Source organism: Pinus tabuliformis, chromosome 5_1 (assembly GCF_031772625.1).
Source record: "Pinus tabuliformis cultivar Carrire ecotype Pingquan chromosome 5_1, CPIR1, whole genome shotgun sequence".
NCBI classification, from domain to species: domain Eukaryota; kingdom Viridiplantae; phylum Streptophyta; class Pinopsida; order Pinales; family Pinaceae; genus Pinus; species Pinus tabuliformis.
In genome coordinates this window covers 602689188-602699890 of record NC_142305.1, presented here as the reverse complement: position 1 = coordinate 602699890, position 10703 = coordinate 602689188, and the positions used below count along the sequence as shown (strand labels likewise).

The window sequence follows — 10703 nt, the reverse complement described above, 5'->3', positions numbered from 1 at the left end:
CATTCAATTGTTCCATTGACAAGTGATAGGAAGATCAAGTAGTTACTCCTATTCAAAAATCGAGTAGATAGTAGTAGAATATTATTGTGCCCAAGTCAAAAACCAATATTTCCATTGAAATGCAATGGCAATTCCAAGTAGGTTCTTATTGAATATCAAGGACTTGGAACCCATCTGCAACTCCAATCATTGATTTGATATTATCATGAGCCACTACGCAATACCTATGAAAAATATAGGTGGGGCAAGATGAAAATGGAGCATTAGTAATTTAGTCATAAAAGAAATCATTGTCAGATCATTCATCACCCCAAGATAAGCATTGCAAAACAATCTAATTGTTAGAAATAGACAAAATACATCATATATTCTTCTAATTGTGGCAAAAGAGGGCAAAAAATGATAACAGCAAAAAAGAAATGTTATCACTACCCTAAGGATCAGAGCAGAGTAATCGTCCATCAGGAAACCGTTCGTATTTAAAGAGAACAAAGAATCCGAAAATAAAAGCCTAAGTAAGCATTCAATGGTTTCATTGACATGCGATGGCAAGATCAAATAGGTACTCCACTTCAAAAATCTAGTAGATAGTATAATATTATTGGTCCTTGGCAAAGAACCAATATTGCCATTGAAATGCAGCGGCAACTCCAAGTAGGTTCTCCTTGAATATCAAGGACTTGATCCATCTGCAACTCCAATCCTTGGTTTGATATCATCATGAGCCACTAACCAACACCTAAAACTATAGGTGCGCAAGATGAAAATCGACCATTAGTAATCTACTTATAGAGCATGCGCATAAAAATAAGATATAGAATTAAACACGATAGTTAGCAGAGCATTAAATACGATGATTGTCTCTCCGTATAATCCTACTTTTGTAACATAATTCTGTAATGTATAAAAGAAAAACAGACATAGCTTTAAAATGCTACAAGAAGCCCTTCTATTACAGTTACAATCAACTCAACTTCGAGAATAGAAGATAGACATGGATTCAAGGATTCATCTAGAATGGTTGAGAGAAATTGTTAAGAGGTTTTAATGTTTGATTCAATATATATAATAAAAGGGGGTTACTTATGGGAATCATGATTGCTGTTAGACCAAAAACCCACAGTTTTTAGTCAATGATCGCATCGCCAGAGATAGGAAGGATCCACGAGAGGTGGGGGTGTTGGATTATCCAATATCCAACAATCTCCCCCCAACGAGCCAGGTGTGTATCGAACTCGTGACCTACACTCTGATACCACTTGTTGGGAATCACGATTCCCAGTGTGATACCACTTGTTGGGAATCACGACTGTTATTAAACCAAATGATCACATCACCAGTCTGATGCCACTTGTTGGGGATCACGACTATTATTAAACCAAATGATCACGTCACCAGTCTGATACCACTTGTTGGGAATCGCGATTGTCATTAAACCAAATGATCGCATCACCAGTCTGATACCACTTGTCGGGAATCATGATTGTCATTAAACCAAACGATGGCATCGCCAGAGATAAGGAGAGATAAGGACACACTGGGAAAGTTGGTTTATCCAATGTCCAACAGCCACCTGCCCTAAGTAAATTAACATATATTGAAGACATTAAGATATATTGATGAACTAATAAACACATTAAGATATATTGATAAACTAATGAACACATGTCAGACGGTGGTAAGGATAGGATAGGACCGTAAGACTCCTCGATGGAAATGAGAAGTAACAGCAACAGTTGGAAATAATTAATTCCTACTTGTCTATGGTTGTATTTTTCTATTTGAGGAGTTTATTCCTATGTAATAGGAATTTAGTTTCTCCTAGCTTAGTGTGTGGTTGAGAGAATCTCTCAACCACACTATTGTACGTCTAAGATAGCATTCCTATCTTAAGACTACTGATTGTATAAATATGTGTGTAATCATTCAAGAATATATAGAATATATTGACTGTCTGTAATTTTATCTTGGTATCAGAGCCTGTGAGGGCCTGGCCCCTCCTGGGCTTGGCCCCTCCTGGGCTGAGGGAAAATAAAGAGTGTAGTATATGTTTGTTTGTCCATCAATTTTTTTTTTCATTGTTGCTGAGCCGACCCCACAGTGTGGAACTACGCGAAGACCTTCATGATTACGTGGTGATAAGACGCGCCGATCTTGAGCTGAAAAAAAAAACTACATTGCGTGTTGTTTGAAAAGCCTGCGTGCTTGGACAAACAGTTGAGAACATTTTGGATCTCTGCAAGATCGCCAAAATCTCTGCGTGAAATTGCAGCTGCGTGGAGGAGGCCGCGTTGGATGCCTGTAGGTGAGCATCAATCCGACAGCGTGTTGGATCTGAATTGCTTGATTGAGGCCGAGAAGGTCTGGTCTTGATTGACGCCGAACAATCAAGGCCATCACTGCGTGAAGCATCCGTGGAAGAAGGCAATATCGCGTGAACTAAGTATCAATCTGTCCGACAAGAAGCACGTGATTTGGGGATTGCTGAAGCCCTTGAAAAGTTAAGTTGGTGTGGCATCAACTCGTTGATGGTACCTTTTAAAAGAAGGTTTGACGCTGATCAAATTCTATACATCAAGCAGTCATGGATCTTCAGCGCCTTGAGGTGTTAGCAGGTAGCTACGTTGCAGTTGCAGGTGCTTTTGTAGCCCTCTTGAAGCCAGGGCGAATGAGTATGTTTGGTACTCTTCTTATAGTTTGGGGTCTTTCAACTCGATCAGAATTCATTTGAGGGATATTAGATCTGGTGGACATATGGCGGGAGGAAGGCCCAGATCCTCAGCTTCAAGGCTGGGAATCCGCATACCGAGGAGTTCGATTGGAGAGAGAAGGGAGCTGTGACCGAGGTTAAAAATCAGGGATCGTGCGGTTCCTGCTGGCAGGTCGCTGCAGAGCGGCAGCATCAGGCGCTGGGGACGGGGCCGTGCCCGGGGCGATGCGGGGAAGATTTCTGCGGATGATGATACCGGGGACCTGTTTCTTGGGGACGATGCCGACGGTGATCGGTTGGTGAAGCGGATTGGGGAGGAGAAGTGGAACCAGCTTGCCGAAGCGATTGATAGTGTCAGTGGAGACATTGTTCCAGATCCAGCAGAAGATATCTACGAGGATGCGCTGCATTGGCTCTCGTTTTTCGAGGACGGAGGAGAACGCCCCTCCCTCAAGTGATGCGGATGATGGTGGCAGATTGGGATCGATGTTAGGATCCTGTGGAGCGTGACGATGCCCGCTTCCAGCAGGGCGTCGTGGGATCGAGGCTCAGCAATTCGTCCGATGCGCTGGACAAAATTCGGTTTGAAGGACTGACGGATAAGAGTAAGCTCGGTATTGATCAGGGGCTCGTGTATTGCTGGATTAGTACAGTCCACGATTTCATGCTTGAGAAGCCAAGGCGGCAGGTACGAAGAACTCCACGCAAGAAAATGAATCCCTGAAGTCCGAACTGAAGTCTCTCGAGGCTAGAATTCAGTTTCTAACAATGAGGGATTCGGTTCCCGGGTATGACTCCTCTGCGGACGTCGTTCTACTTACACCAGATGGTGGGCGATTCGTTGCCCACAGTTCAATTCTGTCAGGTCGATCTATTGTTTTCAAGGCGATGTTAAATTCAGGCATGCAAGAGTCGAGGAGCATGGTAATAAGGCTGGAGGACGTGAACAAAGAAGCAGTGGCCATATTCTTAAAATTCCTTTATAAGGCCCAGATAGATGCAAAGGATTTCCAAGAAAATGGTGAGGTAAAAGCCGAGATGATTATTCGGCTGTGCCAGCAATACCAGATCGATTTCCTACTCTCTACATTTCAAAATTTCATAATTGAAAACATTATTAACATTGAAAATTTGGAAAGCATTCTGTGTATTGCGGACATATATGAATTAGATGTTGTCAAGACTGCAATCACCCAAGACAGTCGTTGGAGTGCTCTTCATGCAGTGGAGTGCTTTCAGGATTATTTCCTTTGACGAAATAGCAGATATCAGAGGAGAATGGAAGATCGGGGATCCGTGATGAGGCAATGTCGCGGGTGTACGTGGGGAACTTGGATCCCCGGGTAACCGAGCGGGAACTGGAGGACGAGTTCAGAGTCTATGGCGTTCTGCGCAGTGTATGGGTAGCTCGTAAACCACCTGGCTTTGCATTCATTGAATTTGAGGACCGCAGGGATGCAACTGATGCTGTACGTGCTTTGAATGGCAAGAATGATTGGAGGGTTGAGCGTTCTCGAAATTCTGGTGCGGTGACCGTGGAGACCCGATCACGAAGGAGCCGACGGTACGTGCTCACAGTGGCCGTTGAGATCGGTGTAGCCGCTGCCAAGCTGTGTATGGAGGTCGAGCTGGAGGCCGACCTGTGTGAGTTTCAATCTACGAGATCGAAGCACCGGAAACTTCCCTGGAGGCAGAGAAAGCCTGGGCGGAGGATTTCTTTCACTTGGCAAGGTTCTTTGGAGGCCATCAGTTTGAAATGAGGGCCGGTTAGCATGGTGATGGACAAGCCATAATAGTTGCGTTCGAATTTCTTTGGTAATACGCTGCCACTGCAACAGTAAAATGTGGTATTTATAAATGTTTTGGAATTATAATCATTGAGCTTAGCTAACTCAATGGAGTGATTTTGTTAGAATTAGCTACTCTAACAAATCATGCAGGTGAAGCCAAGACAATTAAATCAGAAAGATGATGCAAATGTGGTGGGTAACAAGGTTGAATTGCATCAAATATTAATTTTGTGCAACAATGATATCAAAGGAGCAACGAAAATGTCTATGGCGGACAACAAAGTAGATTTTTTTTTGTTTTAGTGTGGTTTGTAGAATAAACTCCCTAGCATGTGATTGTAATAGTCATTGTATGTACCAAAAACTCCAAATGTTGAATGTAAGCCTTGTAAAGGCATTTGAAAGTTCGTGGTGATCTCAAAACCACTTTGTAATGGTTTGTGGTCAGCCTGAAACCATCTTTTGTCACTGTAATGTGACGGTTGGTGGTGAACCAGAAACCATCTATAGAGCCTTAGTGGCTACAGGAGTTGCCCGGTGGTGGCACGTGGAGATTTCTGCTCGGTGGAAGCAGATCAGTGATTTGCCCGGTGGTGGCATATTGAAGTTGGCGGATTTGCCCGGTGGTGGTAAATCGGACTTGCCCGGTGGTGGCAGCTTGCCTTTGTGGCTGAATGGTTGGTGGTGAGCCAGAAACCATCTATATAGTCTTTGTGACTGAAGTGCCTTTGTGGCTGAATCGCCTATGTGGCTTGAGGTGCCTTTGTGGCTGTGTGTACACGGGAGCTTTGTGCTCGTAGGAGCAGGTGGACTGCAGAACACCTGGCTCGGACTCAGATGTTTTTTTTTCTGAGTAGAAGGGGATTGGCGTTTTTTCGCGCTAACAGCAATGCCAAGAAGGCCAACTGGCGGGACTGTTAGGCCATTAATCGCGCCAATGGGTGCGGGTTTTTTCGTTCAGGAGCGCGCCAATTCACCTTCAAGGGATCCGTGGGGTCGGAGAAGTTGTGGATCTGTCCGAGGGCGGCAGATTGTGTCTTTGGAGGTTTTGGACATGCAATTCGTGTGATGATGGTGGATTTGACTATCATGACAAGTAGTCATTAAGGGGGGAGTTGGAAATAATTAATTCCTACTTGTCTATGGTTGTATTTTTCTATTTGAGGAGTTTATTCCTATGTAATAGGAATTTAGTTTCTCCTAGCTTAGTGTGTGGTTGAGAGAATCTCTCAACCACACTAATGTACATCTAAGATAGCATTCCTATCTTAAGACTACTGATTGTATAAATATGTGTGTAATCATTCAAGAATATATAGAATATATTGACTGTCTGTAATTTTATCTGCAACATCATTTCCCTTAATGATATGACATCAAATGGGTGCAAACCCAGTATAATTATTCAGAACCTAACCTTATTTTACAGGGACTACAAAATGCAGGGAGGTGGAAGAGTGCATACAGATGTCATCTGGCATTGGTCAAGAGGGTTGCTGGGCTAGTGTTGTTACTCATAATATCCTCTTCAGAAACATTTGACAAGAGAGTGTTGAACTGACGCAACTGATGGTTTGAAAAAGAATCTAAAGTGCCATACACAGCACCAGAACAATATGATAAGGCACGACTACATTCTACGGGATGAGAATGGTGGTGGGATGCAGATAAAGGCAGTGTTTCCTAGAGGCAATTGATATTTAGCAAGAAATTACTGCGAAGGGAATATGAAGCAATTGATATTTTGCAAGAGATTATTGCACAGAGGGTACAGTTCAGACCACCTACTTTTTCCCGCCAACCAATTTATGGGTTTCACAACGACAAAAGGACAGACACGGAGCAATTAAATATACACTGATAACAGTTCACTGCAGAATGGAAAAGTGAGGCCTATATACTTTGTGACATGTTTTAATTCTGTACCACAGGCAAGGAAAGCAATTTGTAATATGCACTCCCTATAATAGGGTCTGTAATTTCTATTATAAAACTATATGCTCAAAAAGTACATTAGCTAAAACTATCAAGATCAAATGAATATTTGGAAAAGAGTTATTAAAGAGTAAGCTAATGTGTTCTTAAAGATTCGGAACAAAAATACCCTGATGTTGAAAACCCTCAAGGCAATGCACCAAATTCATGTGGAAGCTTTGAAAGCTTTTTAATATTTACTTGATCACGGGGCAGCAAGCGCGAAAAAATGTTGCAAATACACTGAAGTATGTAATAATAAACCAGATAAGATCACCTTCAACTAGATCAACAAAATATTTGAAAGTACCCTCTTTTAAATAAATAGAAAGCATCCCCAAATTCAAAAGCCTCAGTAATGTCCAATGCTGTCATTGAGATGCAAAGGCCCGCCAAGTAGGTTCTCCTTGATTATATCAAGGACTTGGCACCATCTGCAACTCCAGATATTGAACAAATCATCATTAGCAGATAATTACCAAAATTAGCCATCTCAACACCAGTGAATAGGAGAATTTTATGGGCATCTGCGAAAGCCAGTATTGCCATTGAAATGCAGAGGTAACTCCAAGTAGGTTCTCCTTCAATATCAAGGACTTGGGACCATCTACAACTCCAGATATTGAACAAATCATCATTAGCAGGTAATTACCAAATATAGCCATCTCAACACTAGTGCATAGGAGAATTTTATAGGCCTCAGCGAAAGCCAGTATTGCCATTGAAATGCAGAGGTGAAGCCTATATACTTCGTGACATGTTTTAATTCTGCACCATGGGCAAGGAAAGCAATTTGTAATATGCACTCCCTATAATAGGGTCTGTAATTTCTATTATAAAACTATACGCTCAAAAAGTCAAAAAGTACATCAGCTAAAACTATCAAGATCACATGGATGTTTGGAAAAGAGTTATTAAAGAGTAAACTAGTGTGTTCTTAAAGATTCGGAACAACATTACCCTAATGTTGAAAACCCTCAAGGCAATGCACCAAATTCATTTTGAAGCTTTGAAAGCTTTTTAATATTTATTTGATCAAGAGGCAGCAAGCGCGAAAAAAAGTTGCAAATACACTGAAGCATATAATAATAAACCTGATAAGATCAACTTCAACTAGATCAACAAAATATCTGAAAGCACCCTCTTTTAAATAAATAGAAAGCATCCCCAAATTCCAAAGCCTCAGTAATGTCCAATGGCGTCATTGAGATGCAAAGGCCCGCCAAGTAGGTTCTCCTTGATTAGATCAAGGACTTGGCACCATTTGCAACTCCAGATATTGAACAAATCATCATTAGCAGGTAATTACCAAAAATAGCCCTTTGCAACTCCAGATATTGAACAAATCATCATTAGCAGGTAATTACCAAAAATAGCCCTTTGCAACTCCAGATATTGAACAAATCATCATTAGCAGGTAATAAACAAAAATAGCCATCTCAACACTAGTGCATACTAGAATTTTATGGGCCTCAGCGAAAGCCAGTATTGCCATTGAAATGCAGAGGTAACTCCAAGTAGGTTCTCCTTGAATATCAAGGACTTGGAACCATCTGCAACTCCATTCATTGGCCTTCTATCATCATCAGCCATTGACAATATCTAAAGTTGAAGGAATGATAAAAACCCTAATCGGCACGACCCCACCAACACGGAACCCAGACTGTAAATTGGTAAGACCCCAGGAACATATTGGCGCATATCAAGAAATTCAAGCATCTATTAATTTGCTTCATTGCACGAATCATCATAAGATTACTAGTTGTCTTTTATAATACGAACATGGGTAACATAAACGACTAACAAATGCATATACCGTTAAAAAGGCTCAGGAAAAATCCAGCATTTCACTCACTTAATAATCAGAAGCAGAACTGGCATTATAAAGCTGAAAGATCCTCATCATCGCCAACCAATGACCAAAAAAAAAAAACCCGAGACATCAAAAACCCCCAACGAGCTTAAAAGATTTCTGAGAAAACCCATAACGGCTGTGACATGCCATCCACAAGTACATTTGCCACAGCTTCAGCATCCCGCAGTTCTACAGGGCAGTTTGTTCCTTCCCCTGCTCCGTCGTATGCTTATATGGTTTCATCTTAACCCCCAGCTCGACTTTTAATAAATCAGGGCGTACCCTTTTAAACCCTAACTGTTTAATTGTAGGATAGGTTATAGTTACAAATTTGAACACTATTGACATTTGCAGAAAAGCAGGGTCTCGTTTTTGACCATCCTAGGCTAAACTATCTCTATCCTTTTTGGATGGTGTTATCTGGATAGTCATATTTTTTGTAGAAGTATATGTATAATCTGATGTTTTGATTTTTTCTGAATTTGTTTCAGGATGAGAGGATCTTGTATGTACTCAGAACTTTATATTCTCTTAATATAATACATGATGATTTTCTCTCTAAAAAAAATCCTAGGCTAAACTATGTGTTGCGATTTTGAATATTTTACTTTATAAATTAATTATCTATAAAATTTTAAGGTGGCGTTGGTTGGTTTTTTGGGTTTTTTTTTAATTGAAAAGATGTGTAGTGAAATTTATTGCAGTGTTTTTTCACATTAAATCTCAGTGAATATTAATATTTTGCAAATTAATATTAATTAAATAACTTGTGTTTCTTCACCATAAATCTTAGTTAATATTAATATTTTGCAAATTAGATAATTTATGGTTTAACAAGGATTATTGGAATGTTTATTTATTTAATTTTATTATAAGGGTTAATCTCCAGTGAGAGTATTAATTTTATGAGGAGGGGTTGAGGATGGAAATTATTTTGTGGAAATTAAACTGTCCCAAGGTTAGTCCAAGTTTGATCAAGTTTGACCAAGTTTTCCACAATTTTGGTGATAGTCCAAGTTTGACCAAGTTTTCCACAATTTTGCACACAGCAGTCGGCTGCTACGCACCCCACCAGCGATCAAGTCCCGATTGAGGCGTTGCGCTGCAGCATATAAAAAGTTTCATTGAAGATTGCAATGAGATGTGACGTCAGCTTTGACCGATATGTAATATATGTACAAAAAAGAGGGTCCATAAATGCTTTTACTGGGAACTAGCCTCTCCCATTTAAAAATAATAATGAAGATTGTAATGAGATGTGATGTCAGCTTTGACCGATATGTAATACATGTACAAAAAAGAGGGCCCATAAATCCTTCTTCTGGGAACTAGCCCCTCCCATTTAAAAAAAAAAAAAAATTCCACAATTCGGTGATGGCATCCCATTATGGGTTGAGTGTTCTTTTTCCATCCAATAAATGGGTTGGCCTCATCCTAGTCACAAAAAACTAAAAAAAATGATAACATACATGGGTTGATTGTTCTTCTTCCATCCAATAAATGAATTGGTCCCGTTGTAATCACAAATATAAATAATAATTAAATTTGTATATGTCTATTAATTAAATTTAAATATGAAGTTTTTTAAAAATCACGAATAGTCGTTTTTTAAATTTATTTTAATACAATATAACGAAAACATCATCATTATTGAATATAAAGAAAACAAAAAATAAAGTGATGACACAAAAGCAACCCATGGGGCTTTGGATTGATGGTGTTTGGGTGCATTGTTAAGGGACTCCTTGCAATAGGTCATTAGTTCAAATCCCTTGTGGGTGCTTTCATACAAAAAAAAATTAAGGATAACAATAAATAAGATATTTATTTAAATTATTCTTCTATCTTTTATTAAAGATGTATTGGTATGCTAAATTATTTTTTAATTAAATAATTAATTATTTAAATTTATTTTGAAATTAATATTTAATTATATTCCCCTCTTTTAATCCTCTTTATGGAATATAATGACAACATCCTCATTATTGAATATAATGAAAAATAAAAAATAAAACAATAACATAAAAGCAAAAAAAGTTATCCCTTCCTATCTATCTTGGGATGAGTCATCACACTGATGAATAATGTTTTCAAGAACGCTCTAAAATGAAAGTGTAGTACATGTAAAACCCTAATCAATATATTAATACCTTCACATTTACACAATCATCTTGATAGGCTAATCAAATCAGGAATGTGCAACATTTATGATTTTAATACATTAACATTGCAGTTCATTTCTTATTAAATTAACAATTTGCCCATAATTCTTGCAATAACAACTAGCATATACCACCATTGGGAACACCCAATTTATTTTAACAATTCTAGATGTTTCATCCTCGAAAACGATACTCCCACTTCCATTTGCAGT

The 10703-nt window shown here is 39.3% G+C and overlaps 2 protein-coding genes, 5 non-coding genes and 1 pseudogene across 7 annotated transcripts; 2 read left to right on the top strand and 6 right to left on the bottom strand.

The window, feature by feature from the left end:
• Window positions 1–618: 618 nt before the first annotated feature.
• LOC149166337 (small nucleolar RNA Z278) lies at window positions 619–726 on the bottom strand (annotated as a pseudogene).
• A 2752-nt stretch (window positions 727–3478) lies between these two features.
• On the top strand, window positions 3479–3964 carry LOC149166336 (uncharacterized). The gene has a single exon (XM_089430137.1). It carries the CDS (start codon window positions 3479–3481, stop codon window positions 3962–3964), a length of 486 nt encoding a protein of 161 aa, XP_089286263.1.
• LOC149166333 (uncharacterized) lies at window positions 3866–7252 on the top strand. The gene has a single exon (XM_089432536.1). The coding sequence runs from the start codon at window positions 4018–4020 to the stop codon at window positions 4468–4470; it is 453 nt and encodes a 150-aa protein (XP_089288662.1). The 5' UTR covers window positions 3866–4017; the 3' UTR covers window positions 4471–7252.
• On the bottom strand, window positions 6824–6943 carry LOC149166335 (small nucleolar RNA Z278). The gene has a single exon (XR_016261016.1). It is a non-coding gene; the product is annotated as a small nucleolar RNA Z278 (small nucleolar RNA).
• LOC149166334 (small nucleolar RNA Z278) lies at window positions 6998–7116 on the bottom strand. Its single transcript, XR_016261020.1, has one exon. It is a non-coding gene; the product is annotated as a small nucleolar RNA Z278 (small nucleolar RNA).
• A 401-nt stretch (window positions 7253–7653) lies between the features above and the next one.
• On the bottom strand, window positions 7654–7773 carry LOC149166332 (small nucleolar RNA Z278). Its single transcript, XR_016261021.1, has one exon. It is a non-coding gene; the product is annotated as a small nucleolar RNA Z278 (small nucleolar RNA).
• A 170-nt stretch (window positions 7774–7943) lies between these two features.
• On the bottom strand, window positions 7944–8064 carry LOC149166331 (small nucleolar RNA Z278). Its single transcript, XR_016261012.1, has one exon. It is a non-coding gene; the product is annotated as a small nucleolar RNA Z278 (small nucleolar RNA).
• A 231-nt stretch (window positions 8065–8295) lies between these two features.
• LOC149166330 (small nucleolar RNA Z223) lies at window positions 8296–8388 on the bottom strand. Its single transcript, XR_016261000.1, has one exon. It is a non-coding gene; the product is annotated as a small nucleolar RNA Z223 (small nucleolar RNA).
• Window positions 8389–10703: the final 2315 nt, after the last annotated feature.

Excerpts from the sequence above, each read along its gene's own strand:
- LOC149166333 (XM_089432536.1), top strand. The coding sequence starts at position 4,018 with ATGTCGCGGGTGTACGTGGGGAACTTGGATCCCCGGGTAACCGAGCGG.
- LOC149166336 (XM_089430137.1), top strand. The coding sequence starts at position 3,479 with ATGAGGGATTCGGTTCCCGGGTATGACTCCTCTGCGGACGTCGTTCTA.